The sequence below is a fragment of the Canariomyces notabilis genome (genome assembly GCF_033297395.1).
Source record: "Canariomyces notabilis strain CBS 508.74 unplaced genomic scaffold N656scaffold_3, whole genome shotgun sequence".
Classification (NCBI taxonomy): domain Eukaryota; kingdom Fungi; phylum Ascomycota; class Sordariomycetes; order Sordariales; family Chaetomiaceae; genus Canariomyces; species Canariomyces notabilis.
This window is the reverse complement of record NW_027041825.1, coordinates 848,926-863,807: the sequence shown is the minus strand read 5'-3', so window position 1 is coordinate 863,807 and position 14,882 is coordinate 848,926. Positions and strand designations below refer to the sequence as shown.

General features: G+C 55.8%; 4 protein-coding genes across 4 annotated transcripts; 2 read left to right on the top strand and 2 right to left on the bottom strand.

The window, feature by feature from the left end:
* Positions 1-329: 329 nt before the first annotated feature.
* N656DRAFT_787369 (ARM repeat-containing protein) lies at positions 330-2,505 on the top strand (the record flags this gene model as incomplete). The annotated part of the gene is made up of 2 exons (XM_064816600.1): positions 330-1,076; positions 1,153-2,505. The coding sequence occupies 2 exons, from the start codon at positions 330-332 to the stop codon at positions 2,503-2,505; spliced, it is 2,100 nt and encodes a 699-aa protein (XP_064673291.1).
* A 196-nt stretch (positions 2,506-2,701) lies between these two features.
* Positions 2,702-5,201, bottom strand: N656DRAFT_775667 (uncharacterized protein). Its single transcript, XM_064814483.1, has one exon. The coding sequence runs from the start codon at positions 5,066-5,068 to the stop codon at positions 2,918-2,920; it is 2,151 nt and encodes a 716-aa protein (XP_064673290.1). The 5' UTR covers positions 5,069-5,201; the 3' UTR covers positions 2,702-2,917.
* A 3,178-nt stretch (positions 5,202-8,379) lies between these two features.
* N656DRAFT_795424 (kinesin-domain-containing protein) lies at positions 8,380-13,950 on the top strand (the record flags this gene model as incomplete). Its single annotated transcript, XM_064817409.1, has 4 exons — positions 8,380-8,542; positions 8,683-9,006; positions 9,080-13,287; positions 13,354-13,950. The coding sequence occupies 4 exons, from the start codon at positions 8,380-8,382 to the stop codon at positions 13,948-13,950; spliced, it is 5,292 nt and encodes a 1,763-aa protein (XP_064673289.1).
* A 46-nt stretch (positions 13,951-13,996) lies between these two features.
* Positions 13,997-14,553, bottom strand: N656DRAFT_394932 (uncharacterized protein). Its single transcript, XM_064809512.1, has 2 exons — positions 14,552-14,553; positions 13,997-14,473 (listed from the first exon to the last, which is right to left on the bottom strand). Exon 2 carries the CDS (start codon positions 14,305-14,307, stop codon positions 14,044-14,046), a length of 264 nt encoding a protein of 87 aa, XP_064673288.1. The 5' UTR covers positions 14,308-14,473; positions 14,552-14,553; the 3' UTR covers positions 13,997-14,043.
* Between the last annotated feature and the right edge of the window lie 329 nt (positions 14,554-14,882).

Genomic DNA, 14,882 nt, shown 5'->3' with positions numbered 1-14,882 from the left:
CGCGCTTCAACGCCACCAACCCACCCAGTGTGATATACGAAATTCTCGGTCGGTTGGCCCTGATAAACTGAGTCCCTTCCTCTTTATCCTTCCCGTTGTCATTATCTGCCTTGGCTGCCTGGCTACTTAGTTTGATTGCAGGGTCGTCATCTTCCCGTCTTACCCGCCGTCGTCAAGCTACCTTAGCTCTTTTTTGTCTTAGCTGGTGGTTCTCGTCCACGCCAGAAGCGAAGTCAACAACAAAACATTTTAACAACTCTCCGCCGCGCTAAGGTTGATACTTGGACGAGTCAAGCGCCATCCAACGGCTTCTCCACGGAAGAGAGAACATGGCTGGTGCTGCAGATGCCCGGGCCAAAGAGTCCGGGTCTCTCGGGAGACAGGACCAGACCTTGCTCATCTTTGCCCGGCTAATGGAAGGCGGCAAAGAGGATGAAGAGATGGTGGCAGACTTGGGCAATCTGACAAGCCTACTCAACGAGGATGTTGAGGTTGCTAAGACGGGTGAGCCGACCATTACCTCGGTCATCGACAGCGACTGCGTCGACACAGTTCTCTGCTACCTCGATATGAGACAATCCGACATTGTGCGTGGCCATGCCGCACTCTGCACCTCTGCTTACCTCAAGGCTGCTGGTGAGGATGGCAACAGGAAGCTAGCCGATTTCTTTCACAACAGGGTTGAGAGAGGCACCTACGACGACTACATCGTTGCCTTCTGCGTGGCTGCCGCCATATTCCCCATTGCTCCCGATCTGATATCTGAATTATTTCTTGAAGAGGGCTTCCTGCCTAGCCTGGGCCCGCTCATGAGGCGCAAATGGAAGAGCCGGAAGGTTGAGACGGCATGTCTGGAAATGCTCAACGCAGCCTGCACGCATTCACATTGCCGGGAAGCCGTCCTGAAGTACTGCGCCGACTGGCTGGAGGAGGTCATTGACCAGGACCCGGACGATGCTATCGAGTCTTCGCACGTAACCGAACCTGACCTCAGCGCTAAGGAAGGGTCTATATCCATGAGGCGACATTCCCAACAGGTGCAGAACCTCGCTGCCGTGGTCTTGGCCAAGCTAAGGGTTAGCCAGCCCATCCCATGATTCGGTTTCGCTGTCCTTTCCTGCAAATGATGTCTGGCTGACATCGGGCTTGAAGGCAGTCCAACCTACAGCGAATCCGCCCGGTAAGGGACCAGAGCCCAGGATAGAATCTGCGACAACCAGCATCGAGGATCTATCCAAGCGGTTTACCAAGATGCTCCTGGAGGGCCCGGAACATGCTCAACCTTCGGTGGAGGGATTAGCATATGCGTCCTTGCAATCCAAGGTCAGGGAGGATCTGGCACACGACAAAGAATCCCTCAAGCGCCTCGTTAAGACGTTGGAATCCGCGCCTCCCAGGTCCCCACTGACATATGGCGCTCTCAGCATTTTCGCCAATCTTACTAGATACCAACCTATTGAGTCGGAAGAAGAGAAGAGGATCAAGCAACTCAAGGCATACGCGAACGCCGCTGGGAAAGTAAAACCCGACCCCTTGAACGACCATGCCCATGTTACTGAGCGTTGTAAGCGCGTCTTTGAATCGGGCATCACTCCGGTTCTCGTCGCGCACAGCAAGAACGGCTCAGTGGCATCCCTGTCGCTCATCACATCCATTATCTATTCCTTCTCAATGACTCTAGCACTTCGTGGGCAACTTGCACAGCAAGGCGCCGTTACGCTACTTATTGGAGCCTGGGTGGCGCTTCCAAAGGACGACGACAAATCCCGCCGCACAGCTGCCCAAGCACTAGCCCGCATTCTCATCTCCACCAACCCGGCTCTCGTCTTTGGAGGAAATCGCCAAGTGCCACAGAGCGCCGCAATTCGCCCCCTGGCCTCCATTCTCGCTCCAGACCCTGCTGCGGATACCCGCGATCTACTCCCAACGTTCGAGGCTCTTCTAGCATTGACAAACCTTGCCTCGACCGACGACGATACCCGCCGAAGCATAGTGCGCACGGCCTGGGACGACATCGAGGAGCAACTCTTTAGCACAAACACTCGCATCTCCACCGCTGCCGTCGAGCTTATCTGCAACCTTGTACAAAACCCGGAGGAGGCCCTTCGCTTGTTTGGCGACGGCACGTCCAAAGCGCAGACGCGGATCAAGGTCGTGCTGGCGCTGGCCGACGCCGAGGATGTCAAGACGCGCAGCGCCGCGGGCGGCGCCTTGGCTAGTTTGACAGCCTTGGAAGTCGTGGCGCGAGCCATCCTGGCGCACCCCCGCAGTGCTGTCATCATCCTCGACCTGTGCCGCGATGACGACGAAGGGCTGCGGCACAGAGGCGCCGTCATCGTGCAGAATCTTCTCTCGGCCGAGGGCCAAACCGGCCAGTCGGCCAAGAGCAAGTTGCTGGAGGCCGGCGCTGTGGAGGCGCTGACTGATTGCGCGAAGAAGAGCAGGACATCAGAGGTCGTGCAGGCCGTGGTACACGCTTTGGAGCTGCTGCTTGCGCGAAATTGAGGCAGGTGCTACAGCATGTATAAGGGACACCTCGAGTGAGGTGAAACTTCCTAGCAAGAGCTCGCGTCGAGCTAGTTGGTGTTCCCCTATGTTAGGCGGCCAGAAAGGCCGCGGAAACACAGCTTTTGTCAAGACCCCTAATTTTTGCAACACTTGGATACTGTTTCATGGCATTTACCGGGTTCAATACTCGAATTTCGAGGGTAGAGCGGTAGCTATGGGTATTCTTATGATAGATTAGTTATGACTAAACGCCCACTATTATTATGTCAACAGAAGAGAAGCCCCATAATACAGATATGGAACCATAAGATGCAAAGGGGCACCATATTCAACACACACACCGCCACCGTTCTAGAATCTTTGATATACTACAACCCTCCACCATTTTTATACCATAACGCAGGAAGAGCTATACATCAGTACTCGCCTCGTCCCTCCCGGTAAAGATTTTCCACAGCCGCTTACTGACCGCGGGGCCCACGGCGCGATCGCCGACGCCGCCGTCCTTGTCGACGCACCTCCTCACCTTCTCGAGCGCCAAGGGCCCGTCCCTCTCCAACCCTTTAACCAGCCGCGACACGGTGGGGTACTCGGCCGCGATGCCGTACGCGATGGGCGCCGTGACGCGCCCAACCTCCTGCAGCATGCAGAGGTACGTGTCGCGCGGGGAGTCGCCCGTGCGCACCTGGCCCGTCTCAATGCAGAAATTGGTGTTGTTGGACGCCTCGCGCTGCCGCCGGTAGGGGACGGTGCTGATGTGCTGCGTGAAGACGGCTATCCAGCGCGCGGTTTCCAGCGGCACGGTCGTGTGGTGGATGAGTACCGAGGGCGAGTGCAGGACCTGCAGGCGCAGAAGGGCCGTTTCGATGGTTTCTTGGTCGATGTACGCGTGCGGTTTCTCTGAGGTGGGTTTGCGTCGTCGGGCTTGCTGCTGGGAGGAGGTCGGGGGGTCGGTTGCCGGTGGTGGAGGTGGCGGTTCGAGGCCGCTGCGCACGGCAGACACGAATTGGCGGTTTCGGATGTTGCGGTTTTTGCGCAGCCAGAGATCAAGGCCTTCGATCAGGTAGATTATGGTGTCGTTTGGGAAGTTGCGGCGCATTCGCAGCGCGTGGGTTTCCAAGTCTGCGGCCCCGCTGCCGAGGGCTAGGTCCACGAATTGAGATGCCGTGAGGATCACCATGGCGTAGTTCTCACGATCAATGCGCTTTTCTACGGGCTCCCAATGTCCAAGCTGCTCGTTGTACTGGCTGTTGACCTTGCGGCGCCATTTGACAACATTGTCAAGGGGACTGGTCCACGAGGTGGATTCCACTTCAAGGTCTTTGAGTATGGTTTCGGCTTGTAACCTTACGGTCTCGTCAAGTGTGCTCGGAAGGTCGACGATCATCTCTGGTGTGGACTTCTTCTTGTCTGTCCGTATCGTGTTCACCTGGGCCAAGGCGGCAGCTCTCTGCTTCTCTCGAGCCTTTTCCTCCCTTTCACGCTTCTTTTCCTCCGCTTTGCGCTCCTTCTCTGCCACTCGCGCTGCAGCCTTCTCCTGCCTTCGCCTCACCTTCTCCTCGGCGCTTAGTTTAGGTTCTGTGGGGGTAGACCTTCTCACGGCTGCCTTCGGTTTCAGTGGGGGCTTTGATAAGACGGGCAACTTGAGCCCCTGGTCTGATCCGACCAGGCCGTCGATATCGGGAAAATCGTCGTCAGAATCTGATTGCGCTGAATCTTGGTCATCAGAGTCATCGAGAGTGAAAACTTCTGATTGGGTCCTCCGGGACTGAGGTGCTGGAATAGTCGTACCGCTATTTGACGAAGGCGGAAGAGGGGCGGAACTCGAGATGGGATCCCACGGAGCCGGTCTCTGGGGCAGCCTTGGTGGTCGCTTGATGGGCGCAGGAGAGCTGGAGGCAAATGGGTCGATATCATCGATGACAACTCGCTCGGCATTAATACTTTTACGCTCTTCTCCTTTATCTGGCGGAGGGCTCGCAAAAGGGTCGTCGATGTCGTCAATGAGTGGTCTTGACCGGTTGGGCTTGGGCTCCGATTGCTCATTTTCATTCGCTTTCGGGGAAGACTTAGTGAACGGTTCACTCGAGAAGTCAAACTGCGGCTTGGTTCGTCCAGCGTGTAAGGGGGAACGGCTGGCATGTCTAGGTACCCTGTCTGTAGGGTTTAAGCGGCCAGGACTGGTTGGTCGGAGAGGTTGAGATGGGCCAGCAACAAAGCCTGATTTACTGGAACGGGCTTGGCTTTCTTGGTCTATTCGACGTCTCTTTCGTTCTGGCTCGTTTACGCACGTGTCTCCTTTCGAGTCGCCACGACCTTGATAACCAAAGTCGTCGTCAGAGAGAAGCCAGACATCGTTGTTTGATACCGACGCATCTGGTTCCTGGTTTCGGGCTGGGCGGACTGCGGACGCGTCAGAATCCGGCCACTGCCAATTTGTGTTTTCGGCCCAGATTGCAGTCTGCGGTTGCCGAGATGTTTGTTGTCTCGCGGAAGTCGCGGCCTTTGGAGGAGACCCAGCTTCTGAGCTCGATAGGAGCTCGATAACTTCAGCTGGCATTGTTTGTTGATGAGCCTAAGGTACTGTGTCGGCAACGAATGAAGCATTCAGGTAATCCTCGCAAACAGGAGATCGAGGCATTGGCCGCCTCTTTACTGGCAATTTGGTTTCGTGCTGGCCACGGCAACCACGGCAACCACTGCAGGAAAGCGTGACGGAATACTGGCGGAACGGTTACGCGAACTCAACGCATAGTCACGTGATGAGCAGTACCTGTTCAGGATAGGGTGTGAAATTTTCAAGGAGGGCCTCGAATTTCATTTCACAGACGGCCTTGAAATTTCAGATTAAATTTCAACATTTTATACTAACCATATATGGGAGGCGGTAAGGTCCCGGGTTAGGGTTACCTACACAGTTCTCCCACCCTGACCACCCAGCCAGGCCCAGGTCAGGCCCAGCCCTAGGCGTGTTCAGTGCCCTATCTTTGTAACAACCTCCCTGCTGAAATCTTTGAAATTCAGTGGCCGGCGTGAAATTCAAATTTCACAAAAAAGGCTGAATTTCATAAAATTCCAATTTAATTTCCACACCCTAGTTCAGGAGGCTGCATGCCCCTGGTTGGCGCTTGGAGTTTCGGTAATTACATTAGTCAGGGGCTAAAACTCCTTTCCGGTACAGTATCTTACGGATCCAGATTCCAGACCAGTGGGACGGGTCAATCATGACTTGGAGGACCCTGAGACTCTGGAACGTCTCCATCAAGCATGGAGGCATCCGGGAACGGTAGAGAGGATGGAACGACGATATGTATATCGCACAGTACTGTATCCGGCTCAACATTCCATTGCAAATGTACCACCTCAAGGCTATCTAACAGAAAGTTCGGGTATCCGTAGATGCTTCGTACTCATGAAGAGGGAGGGATATGGCGAGCACAAGGACACCAGTGCGGTCAGTCGGTCACAACGGCCTTGGGAGCTAGTCAACGCACGTGGGCTTGCGGAAACATTTCCCCGCGCAAGCTGTCACCCTCTCTCTCGATTTGATCGCTAAGGTGTGCGCTTTCTCAGCATGGATGGTGTGCGCACGGCCGTTGGATTTTCACCACTTGGTGTTGCGGCCTTTTTCGGGAAGCTCAAAGCGTTGAGATCTGGCTTGATTCGGACCGGGCGAGTGGGACGACGTGAGGACCTCCTTCCCCATTCTGGTGATGTACTGTACTTGTACACATTTTCCAGCACCTGACAGTCGCTCTCGTGGGGCTGAAGCACATCAAGGTCGAGGGGAAAGCGCTAGTGGAGAATTTGCCATATCCTGCATCTGGATCTCTGCCTCATAGCTTCTCGAATCCCTCGTTCGGAATGATCCGTCCGGAGTCGATCCAAGTCGATCGCCTGGGACGGGAAGGAGGGAACCCCTCAGTAGTGGGCTGCCAGAACTGGGAGTTGCATGCGGCGGTGCGAGGCCGTTGCATGAAGGCCATGGCGCTCAACTCCGAGTGCCTGTGGCAAAGAGCGATGTCCATGCTGCTTGATGCGCTACCAGTACCACCCAGACTCCCAGAGTTTGAGAAATTGGGTTCCGCCTATCACACCACTTCCAACTGAGACGGGATGTTTCCCCCGCAGATCAGAGCGAGAGGACTTGGCCGCGCCGCGGGAATCGGGATACCAACGCACAGCACACCCATTCGCTCCCTTTTCGACTTTGTTTGGTGTGTAACGACGTTTGCCGGTGTTGCGACTACAGTTCATGAGAGTTTGTTCTGGGCTTTGCTGGATTGGGTTCAAGGTACTCCGTCCCAAGTTCTCCACGTGTGTCACGCCCGGCCGAGACGTTCTGGGCTGTCCCGAAGCGGGTTCTTGACAGATCAGGAACATCAAGAATCGCAGCAGCGGAGCTTGCAGCCACCGAGAAAGGGGTAGCCTATGAAGTGCGTTATGTTCGTAGGTCCACGATGAAAATTCTTGACCCTTTAGTACGCACATCCTCCAGTCTCCCTTCCCTTTTCGTTTGGGAGTGGGGGGATCCTAATAGGGGTGCATACACAGTCTTCAATAACATACCTGGGCCTAAGTTTGTTGGTGACCTATAAGTTAGTGACCTACGTTACCAACTGCCTCATGACCTCACCTAACGTCAAAGAATTGTATGTCTAACTATCAGGCGACAGCTGCTCGATTACATAGTCCGCAGTTTGATATCGGTAACGGTTGACCCGGCAGGAGACAGGCGGCCCAAGCCATTTTCCATGCTGCATCCCTTGGCCAAGCACCGCTACGGCTGCTTTTGCAATTACATACATGCTCCGAGAAGTCCGAATACATAGAGCACTGTGCTAGGGAGAGCAGTTAGGGATGGTTCGTCCAACAAAGACGCGAAGACTGGCGATGTGGTGGTGTTCCTTTGAAGATGCGCATTGGCCGCTTGCCCCCATTTCACCTTGGGTAGCATGCGATCCTTGCCATGGCTCAAGCGAACCGGAGCTTTGGCTGCATGGACCTGCAGTTCCATCTTCACATCACGGCCGCGCCTCCGCAATGCCGTGAGCCCAGGTTGGTCTGTTTGCAACGAACACTTCCTTTTTCCGCGGCTTGCAGCGCTCCAGGGTTTCTAATCCAGCCATAACAGGCTTTTCGTTTCTGAGATTGTGTTTGTTCTTTTGCGCTCTAACGCTACGTTAGCCCTTGCTTTCTTCTGCTTCGGGTGGCTATATAATCAAATTGACATGCCCGTACGACTCGAGTCGTCCGATGTCAAAATCTCTTGTCCGCCTGTGATTTGACACCGAGTGGAACTGTGCTGCATGTGGTCCCGACAACAACTTTATCAAAAAGCGCCAGGTCCCAAGCATCCCCATTGGCGGCCCCACGGCACTCGTTCAGGGGAATCAGGGGACGCGTTGGTAATTTGCGCTACCCCGGTCAGTGCAATCAAATAAACAAGGGCCTGCCCCCAAACCAACCCCTAAGGTGGTCAAGAGCAATTCCCACCCTCCGAAATACATGCACTACACGAAGTCAACCGCGGAAGGGAAAAATGGGAAACGAGAACTGAACTCTGGGAAAGCATATGACGACCTGAGGGCGAGCGCAAAGCATAAACGCATTTTGCGGGTCCATTAATTATCGCCGTTTTGCATTTTCTCTGGCACCTGTGTCATCGACAAACAGGCAGCGGTTCGTGCCGTTGATTTTCGGCGGCACCACGGCCAGCCCTGCGCCAAAAGCCCGGCGGCAGAAAACTGACCAAACAAGAAGCGAGTGGCACACGTCCCACTTGGGCCGGATCCAGCCGACACAAGCGGCAGTGGTACTGTATAGGGGCGGCCCCTTAACAAGGTGCACGCCAACTTCTGCCTCGCCGAGATGACGAACTCACCTCCAGCGTCGCCCGGCACTCTTCCTCCGCGGCCGTTGAGCGCCATGATCCGCCCAACGCCCAGGAGCAATAGCCGCATGAGCATGAACAGCAAGACGGGCGGAGGAAGCAGGGCTTCAGATGAAGACACAAGAACAGCCGTCAAAGTCGGTGAGTGTGCGCGCCGAAAATCCAAACAAAAACAATTTGGTGATATGATGATGATGGATGCCGTCTGGATGATTCCGGATTCCGGCACCGTCGCGTCCCGACACGGGCTAGTTTACCGAGCTGACCATTCCTACTCTCAGCGGTTCGCGTCCGCCCGCCGCTAAGACCTACCGATCCTGGCTATGAGCTCATACCTCAGCGCTTCCAGCGGTCTATGGTGCAGGTGCAGTCACCCACGAGCCTGTCGATCGATTCGCAGCAGGGGCGCAAGCTTTTCGTCTTTGACAGAGTATTTGGGCCCGAGGTCGACCAGGCGGGAATATGGGAGTACTTGGAAGAATGCGTCAACGCGTTTATGCAGGGATACAATGTCTCGGTTCTCGCCTACGGCCAGTCCGGCGCCGGCAAGTCGTACACAATGGGCACATCTGGCCCTGCCGAACAGTATGACCACGAGGCCATGGGTGAGTGTCCTGCCCCAGTGTTGTCTCACCGCCAATCTCTGCTTTCGACGTGCAATTGACCAGTCGCTGCCAGGTGTCGTTCCGCGGGCTGCCACTGCACTCTTTGAGCGGTTAGAGGGTCCCAAGGGAAATCCCAACAGGGGCTCAATGTCGCAGTTGCGCACGCCTTCGCGCTACACGACGCAGCCCGCCAGCCTTTCTCGAGGGGAAAAGAACTGGACACTACGCGCGTCCTACGTTGAGATTTACAACGAGCAGCTACGAGATCTCCTGACGCCAGACAATGTCCCTCCGCATGAGAGAGCCACCGTGGTCATCCGCGAAGACATCAAGGGAAACATTATTCTTTCCGGCCTGCGCCAGGTCGAGGTCAACTCGGTGGAGGAATTGATGAACGTCCTTAATCAAGGGTCGACGCTCCGCCAGACAGATGCCACTGCAATCAATGCCAGGTCTTCGCGCTCGCATGCCGTCTTCAGCTTAAACCTGGTGCAAAAGAGGAACAAATTGCAAACCGCCCAAGGCCCAGAGAAGCGCTTCTCTATGCCGGTGGAAGCCTTAACAGGCGGGGACATGCTGGTCACGACCGACAGCAAAATGCACTTTGTCGATTTAGCCGGCAGCGAACGCCTCAAGAACACGGGCGCCCAAGGCGAGCGGGCCAAGGAAGGCATCTCGATCAACGGGGGCCTCGCGGCGCTGGGCAAAGTCATTTCGCAGCTGTCGTCGCGCCATCCGGGGTCGCACGTATCGTACCGAGACTCGAAGCTGACCCGGCTGCTCCAGGACTCGCTGGGTGGGAATGCAATAACATACATGATTGCCTGCGTTACGCCGGCCGAGTTCCACCTCAGTGAGACGCTAAACACGGTACAATATGCGCAGAGGGCCCGAGCGATCCAGAGCAAGCCGCGCATCCAGCAGGTGGAGGAGGGCGACAAACAGGCCATTATCGACCGTTTGAAGGCCGAGGTGGCATTCCTGCGGGAGCAAATCCGGAGTGCAGAACGCAGCGGGGGTGACCGCCGTACCCTGGCCCCTGGCGAGAGGTCCGAGCGGCAGAGCGAGCGGGAAGTCGAACTCCAGAACCAGCTGCTGGATGCTCAAGAAAATTACACTGCGCTTAGCCAGCGGCATGCAAAGCTGATTGCCGAGATGGCAAAGGCCCGGGACAATGAAATGGCCGAGAACCAGGAGCTTGAGGGCGATAGCGCCACGGAGCGGTTAAACCGCTCCAACAGCTTCGCACAAGCCGTTGAGCAGGTCGTTCTCGAGTACGAGAAGACGATTCAGTCCCTCGAACACTCCCTGGCCAGTACCCGGGCCACCCTGGCCATCACCGAAGGGTCGTTACTCGAAAAGGAAACTAAGTGTGCCTATACCGAGACCATCAACGGCCAGCTCCAGGCCCGGCTGCAGAAGCTGATGGATCGCGAGGCGAGCACCGAGAACTACCTGCAGGATCTGGAAGCGAAATTGGACGGGCACACGTCGGGTGAGGAGAAAAATGCCACCATCATCATGGAACTCCGCAAGGAAATCGCTCGTGTGCGCGAGAACGAGGCCTCGGCCGAAGACTACATCTCAACCCTCGAGGAGCGTCTCGCCGAGGCCGATCAGGATGCCGAGCTGATGCAGCGCGAGATTGACAGGCTGGAGCAAGTAATTGAGCGGCAGCGTAGCCTCGGGAAGTTGGACTCGCTCCTGTATGAGCTTGATAACATCCAGCAGGATCCGCCAGCCCTGGAGTCTGAGACAGCACAAAGCAGCGGCGCAAGCCATCGTCGGTCGAGCAATCGTAGTTTTACAGACCATTCTCGCAGTCAGAGCCATGTCAGCCGCCACAGTCACATGGAGGAGACCATCCCAGAGAGCGGGGAGGAGGACATCCCGGAGGAGATCGAGGACACGGCCGAGGAACCAATAGCGAAAGCGACAACACCCAGACCTTCACATGTCCAACCCGCAGAGAATCGCGATACGACCGATTACGCCGCCAGTCCCGCTCAATCTAAATATGTGGCTGACAAGCTTGAAACGGTTACCCAGGAGCTGCTCGATCTGCGCGTTGAGCACGAGACTACGCTCAACGAGTACGACCTGCTTCATGCCAAATATGAGGAATCGCTCCGAGCGCTTGCAGAGTTGCAGGATGCGATAGACGAGGCACGGCATCCCAGCCGGCAACGAGACTCAGTGCTCTCAGTGACTTCACCGATGCAAACCAGGCCGCCGTCGATTTTGTCTGAGGCTAGGACCAACGAGACAAAAGACGGCATCCGACTCTCTTCGCGGTCGCTCTCATCTGAATTGTCGTCCGCCATGGAATCTCCGGCGACTACCATGGAAAGCTCCGACGCCGAGACCGCGGTCCCGAGGTCCGAGTCCCATCTGCACACGCCCGCCGAGGCTGCCAACAGTACCGTGCTGGCTTCCGAGATCGAGAGGCTAAAGTCGCTTGCCGCGGACAAGGAGTCAGCGGAGAGGGAGCTTGCCGAGCGATACGCCCAGCTCGAGGAAAAGCACCAACAAACGCTGGACATGGTTGAGGAGCTGAAGACAGAGGTGGCCAAGGCGCAGGCTGCCAACAGCGAAAGTTCGTCACCAAAGAGCAGCGCTCCGGTCATTCGCCGCAAGTCCAGCCAGAACGTAATGATCATTGACCGTGCCCACCGGTCGTTTGCGTCGTTGCGAAACATCGCGGCAGAGAACTTTGAGGATCAACCAGACGTGATGCAGAATTTCGAGCTCAATCTAAATGCCGCCATGCACGAGCTACATCTCCGTTCAGAGCGAATCCAGGAGCTCGAAGCGGATGTCGCTTCGGCTAAGAAGGAGATGGAGACCAAAATGACCATTATTTCAGGATTAACCCGTGAACGGTCTAGCTTGAAGGCAGCCTCGCCTATGGATATGTCCGTAGTGTCCAATCTTCGGGAGCAGCTGGAACAGAGCGAGAAACGGATCAGGGAACTGCAAGAAGCGCAAACAGCTCGCGAAAGAGAACTGGAAGCCCAGCTGGCCGAGCTACAAGCGGCCCTGACGCAGGCTGATGTTGCGGCAAAGGAGTCCGCCCAGACGGCTGCTGATGGTTCCTTGGCTGAGATAGAGCTTCGCGAGAAGAAGATCTCGGAGCTCGAAGCCGAACTTGCGAATTGGGAAGAACGACACAGCACGGCGGTACAGAGCATGCAAGAGTCTGAAGACCAAATGAAGAAGACAATCGGTGAACTCGAAGCCCAGGTCGCTACCGTAACCGCGCAGCTCGCCGAGGCCGAGCAGAAGAAGCCAGAAGAGGACGAGGCTGCCAAAGAAGCCGAGCTCAAACAGAGGAAGTTGATCGACTTTTTGAGGAGCGAGATCGACGAGTACAAGAATATCATCAACAGCAACCAATCCAGAGTCACCGAGGTCGAACAACAACACGCCGCAACCAAGAGGCTGCTGGAATTGGCTACCAGCGACCGTGACCAGGCTTCTTCTGAGGTAGAAGCCCAGAAGGAATTGATTGCCAAGCTGGAAGCTCAAATCGCGGACCACGAGCAAACAAAGGAGTTGGTTGCTAAGCTGGAGGCTCAAATCGCGGACCACGAGCAAACCATCAAGGCTCACCAGGAGAGTCTTCACGAGCTCCAGTCGAAGCATGCCCAGGATGTAGAAGATATCGTGTCCTCCTCGAAACAAGATTTTGAGTCGCAGCTGGCGGCTCTCAAGGACGAGCATGCTCGCCGTATCGAGCAGCTTGAGGGTGACCTAACCGAAGCCCGCGAAGACCTCATGAACGTCGCCACGCAGGTCGCGTTTGGGCTCGGTCTGGATGTTAGCGTCGAGAAGATTAATGAGCGCATTGAAGATCTGGTTGCCAGCCAGAAGGCCCTGGTGCAGGAGCGCGAAAGGAGATCAGAGCTCGAGCGTCACGTGGTTGACTTGTCTGGTATCAATGACACGATCATGCGCGACCTTGAAACCGTCAGGGCAAGCCTGGCTGAGGTCATCGCCTCCGAGGGCGAAAATCCAAAGAACCAATTCCCGGTCCAAGAGCAAGTTGCCCTGGTCAAGAAGAAGGTGGTGGATCTGGAGACCAAGAACAAGAAGAATTCTCGCCTTGTCGAGGAGCTCGAGGACCAGCTGCAGAGCAACTACGACCAGGTGCAGGCTACCAGCAACCGCCTGTCCACTCTGCAGATGGAGCGGAATGCCCAGCTGGAGGAGGCAAACGCGGCCAGGCACAAGCTGCAGACAGAGCTTGACGCCATCAGGGAGGAGTACGCCTCTCTCCAAGTACGTATTCGACAAGAGCACCTCTCCTACGCGTGTAACTCGTACACTAACACGTCTCATCTCCAGGCAAAATACGAGGCAATCCTTTCTGGCGAGAGCGTTCTTCCCAACGAAGGTCCCCAACGCACCAACTCGGTTGGCAACCAAGTCCGCAAGAGCAACTCAGTTGCATCCCTCCCCTCGCCGCCGCCGGCAATCCCCCTGCCTCCTCTCCCCAACGGCAGCTCGGGCGCGTCCAACCCGGGCACGGTATCCCCGACCGGGGCGCGGCCGCCGAGCAAGGACATTGGTGGCATGGCGGCCGCCGCGAAAATGTCGCAGATCCAAGAGGACCAGGAGGCGCGGATCCGGCTCATCGAGAAGCACCTCAATGCCGAGAAGCAGCTCACGGCAACCCTCGAGGAGGCGCTGGCGGACCTGGAGCAGCAGCACATTGCGATCCGGACCGACTGCGACGCCTGGCGCCGCAAGGCGGCCGAGCTCGAGGCCGAGCTCAAGGAGCTGAAGGAGAAGCCCCTGCAGGACAACCGGTGGAGCCTCCAGCAGGTCGAGGAGGAGCGGCGCAAGCGCAAGGACGCCGAGATTGCGCGCGCCCACCTCGAGGAGCGGATGGCTACTATCAGCAAGAGCAAGAAGAAGAAGGGGAGTCTGAACTGCTTTTGAGAAGAGGGGGTAGACTTGGAGCTGCGGCGGCGGCTGCTGGGATTTTGGGGGCTGGTGGTTGTGGTGGTGGGGTGGCTTTTGGGAAGAGCTGGTTTATGGGAATCTGGGAGGTGGGATGGATGAGAATGAGAATGAGTTTCCGGCCCTGAAGGTGTGTGTGGTTGGTTGTGCTGGGATTCTTGTGGGGTGGCATTTTCTCTTCTGTTCAGTTTTGCCCTTTGTCCTTTTGGGTCTGCTTCTGCCACGAAAGGGGTTCCGGTTGATGATTGCTGGATTTGTTGTTCTTGTTGTCTTGTTGAGTTCTTTTTCTTTCTTTCCCTTCTTCTGCTTTCTTCGTTGCGCTTTTATATTCCCCATTGATTCCCCCGTTACACCATGTTTTCATATCTGATGTTGCTTCCCTCTTTTCCGTGGTCCGATTCCCCACGGCAGCGTGTGTGTGAAGCTTTATATTTATATATATCCCTCCGCCCTTGCACGTTTATATGCCTCCTTACACGTTACATGCCCCATACACGTTTGACGTGCCCCCTGTTGTTAATGTCTGTTCTCGGAAGCCACATGTGCGTGTCTGGTTATATGTCCATGTTCATGTACCTACTTACTCGACCTGGCTTAGCCTTATGATGGATATGGTTTGTTGCCATTTGTGCGTCAAATCGTTGATTTAGGCTTGCTTCCTGGTGCATCACATTCGTTTGTTCGTGAAGTAGATGAGGGTCTTATACACCTCTGCTTTGGCCCTCGGCCGTGTTCTCCCTTCGTTACAAGATGCACAGCAACGACCTTGGCTTGACTGAGGAGGTTCCTTTGTTGAATACTACGGGAGAGAGGCCGAGAATATATATCTTTGGGATTTTGACTTTGTTGAGATGCCGCCTCACTATGTTGACACCTCCCGTTGATGATGATAGATCATTCAAGGGTGTAAG

Coding starts and splice junctions, on each gene's coding strand:
- N656DRAFT_775667 (XM_064814483.1), bottom strand. CDS start 5,068: ATGCCAGCTGAAGTTATCGAGCTCCTATCGAGCTCAGAAGCTGGGTCT.
- N656DRAFT_394932 (XM_064809512.1), bottom strand. CDS start 14,307: ATGGGGAATATAAAAGCGCAACGAAGAAAGCAGAAGAAGGGAAAGAAA.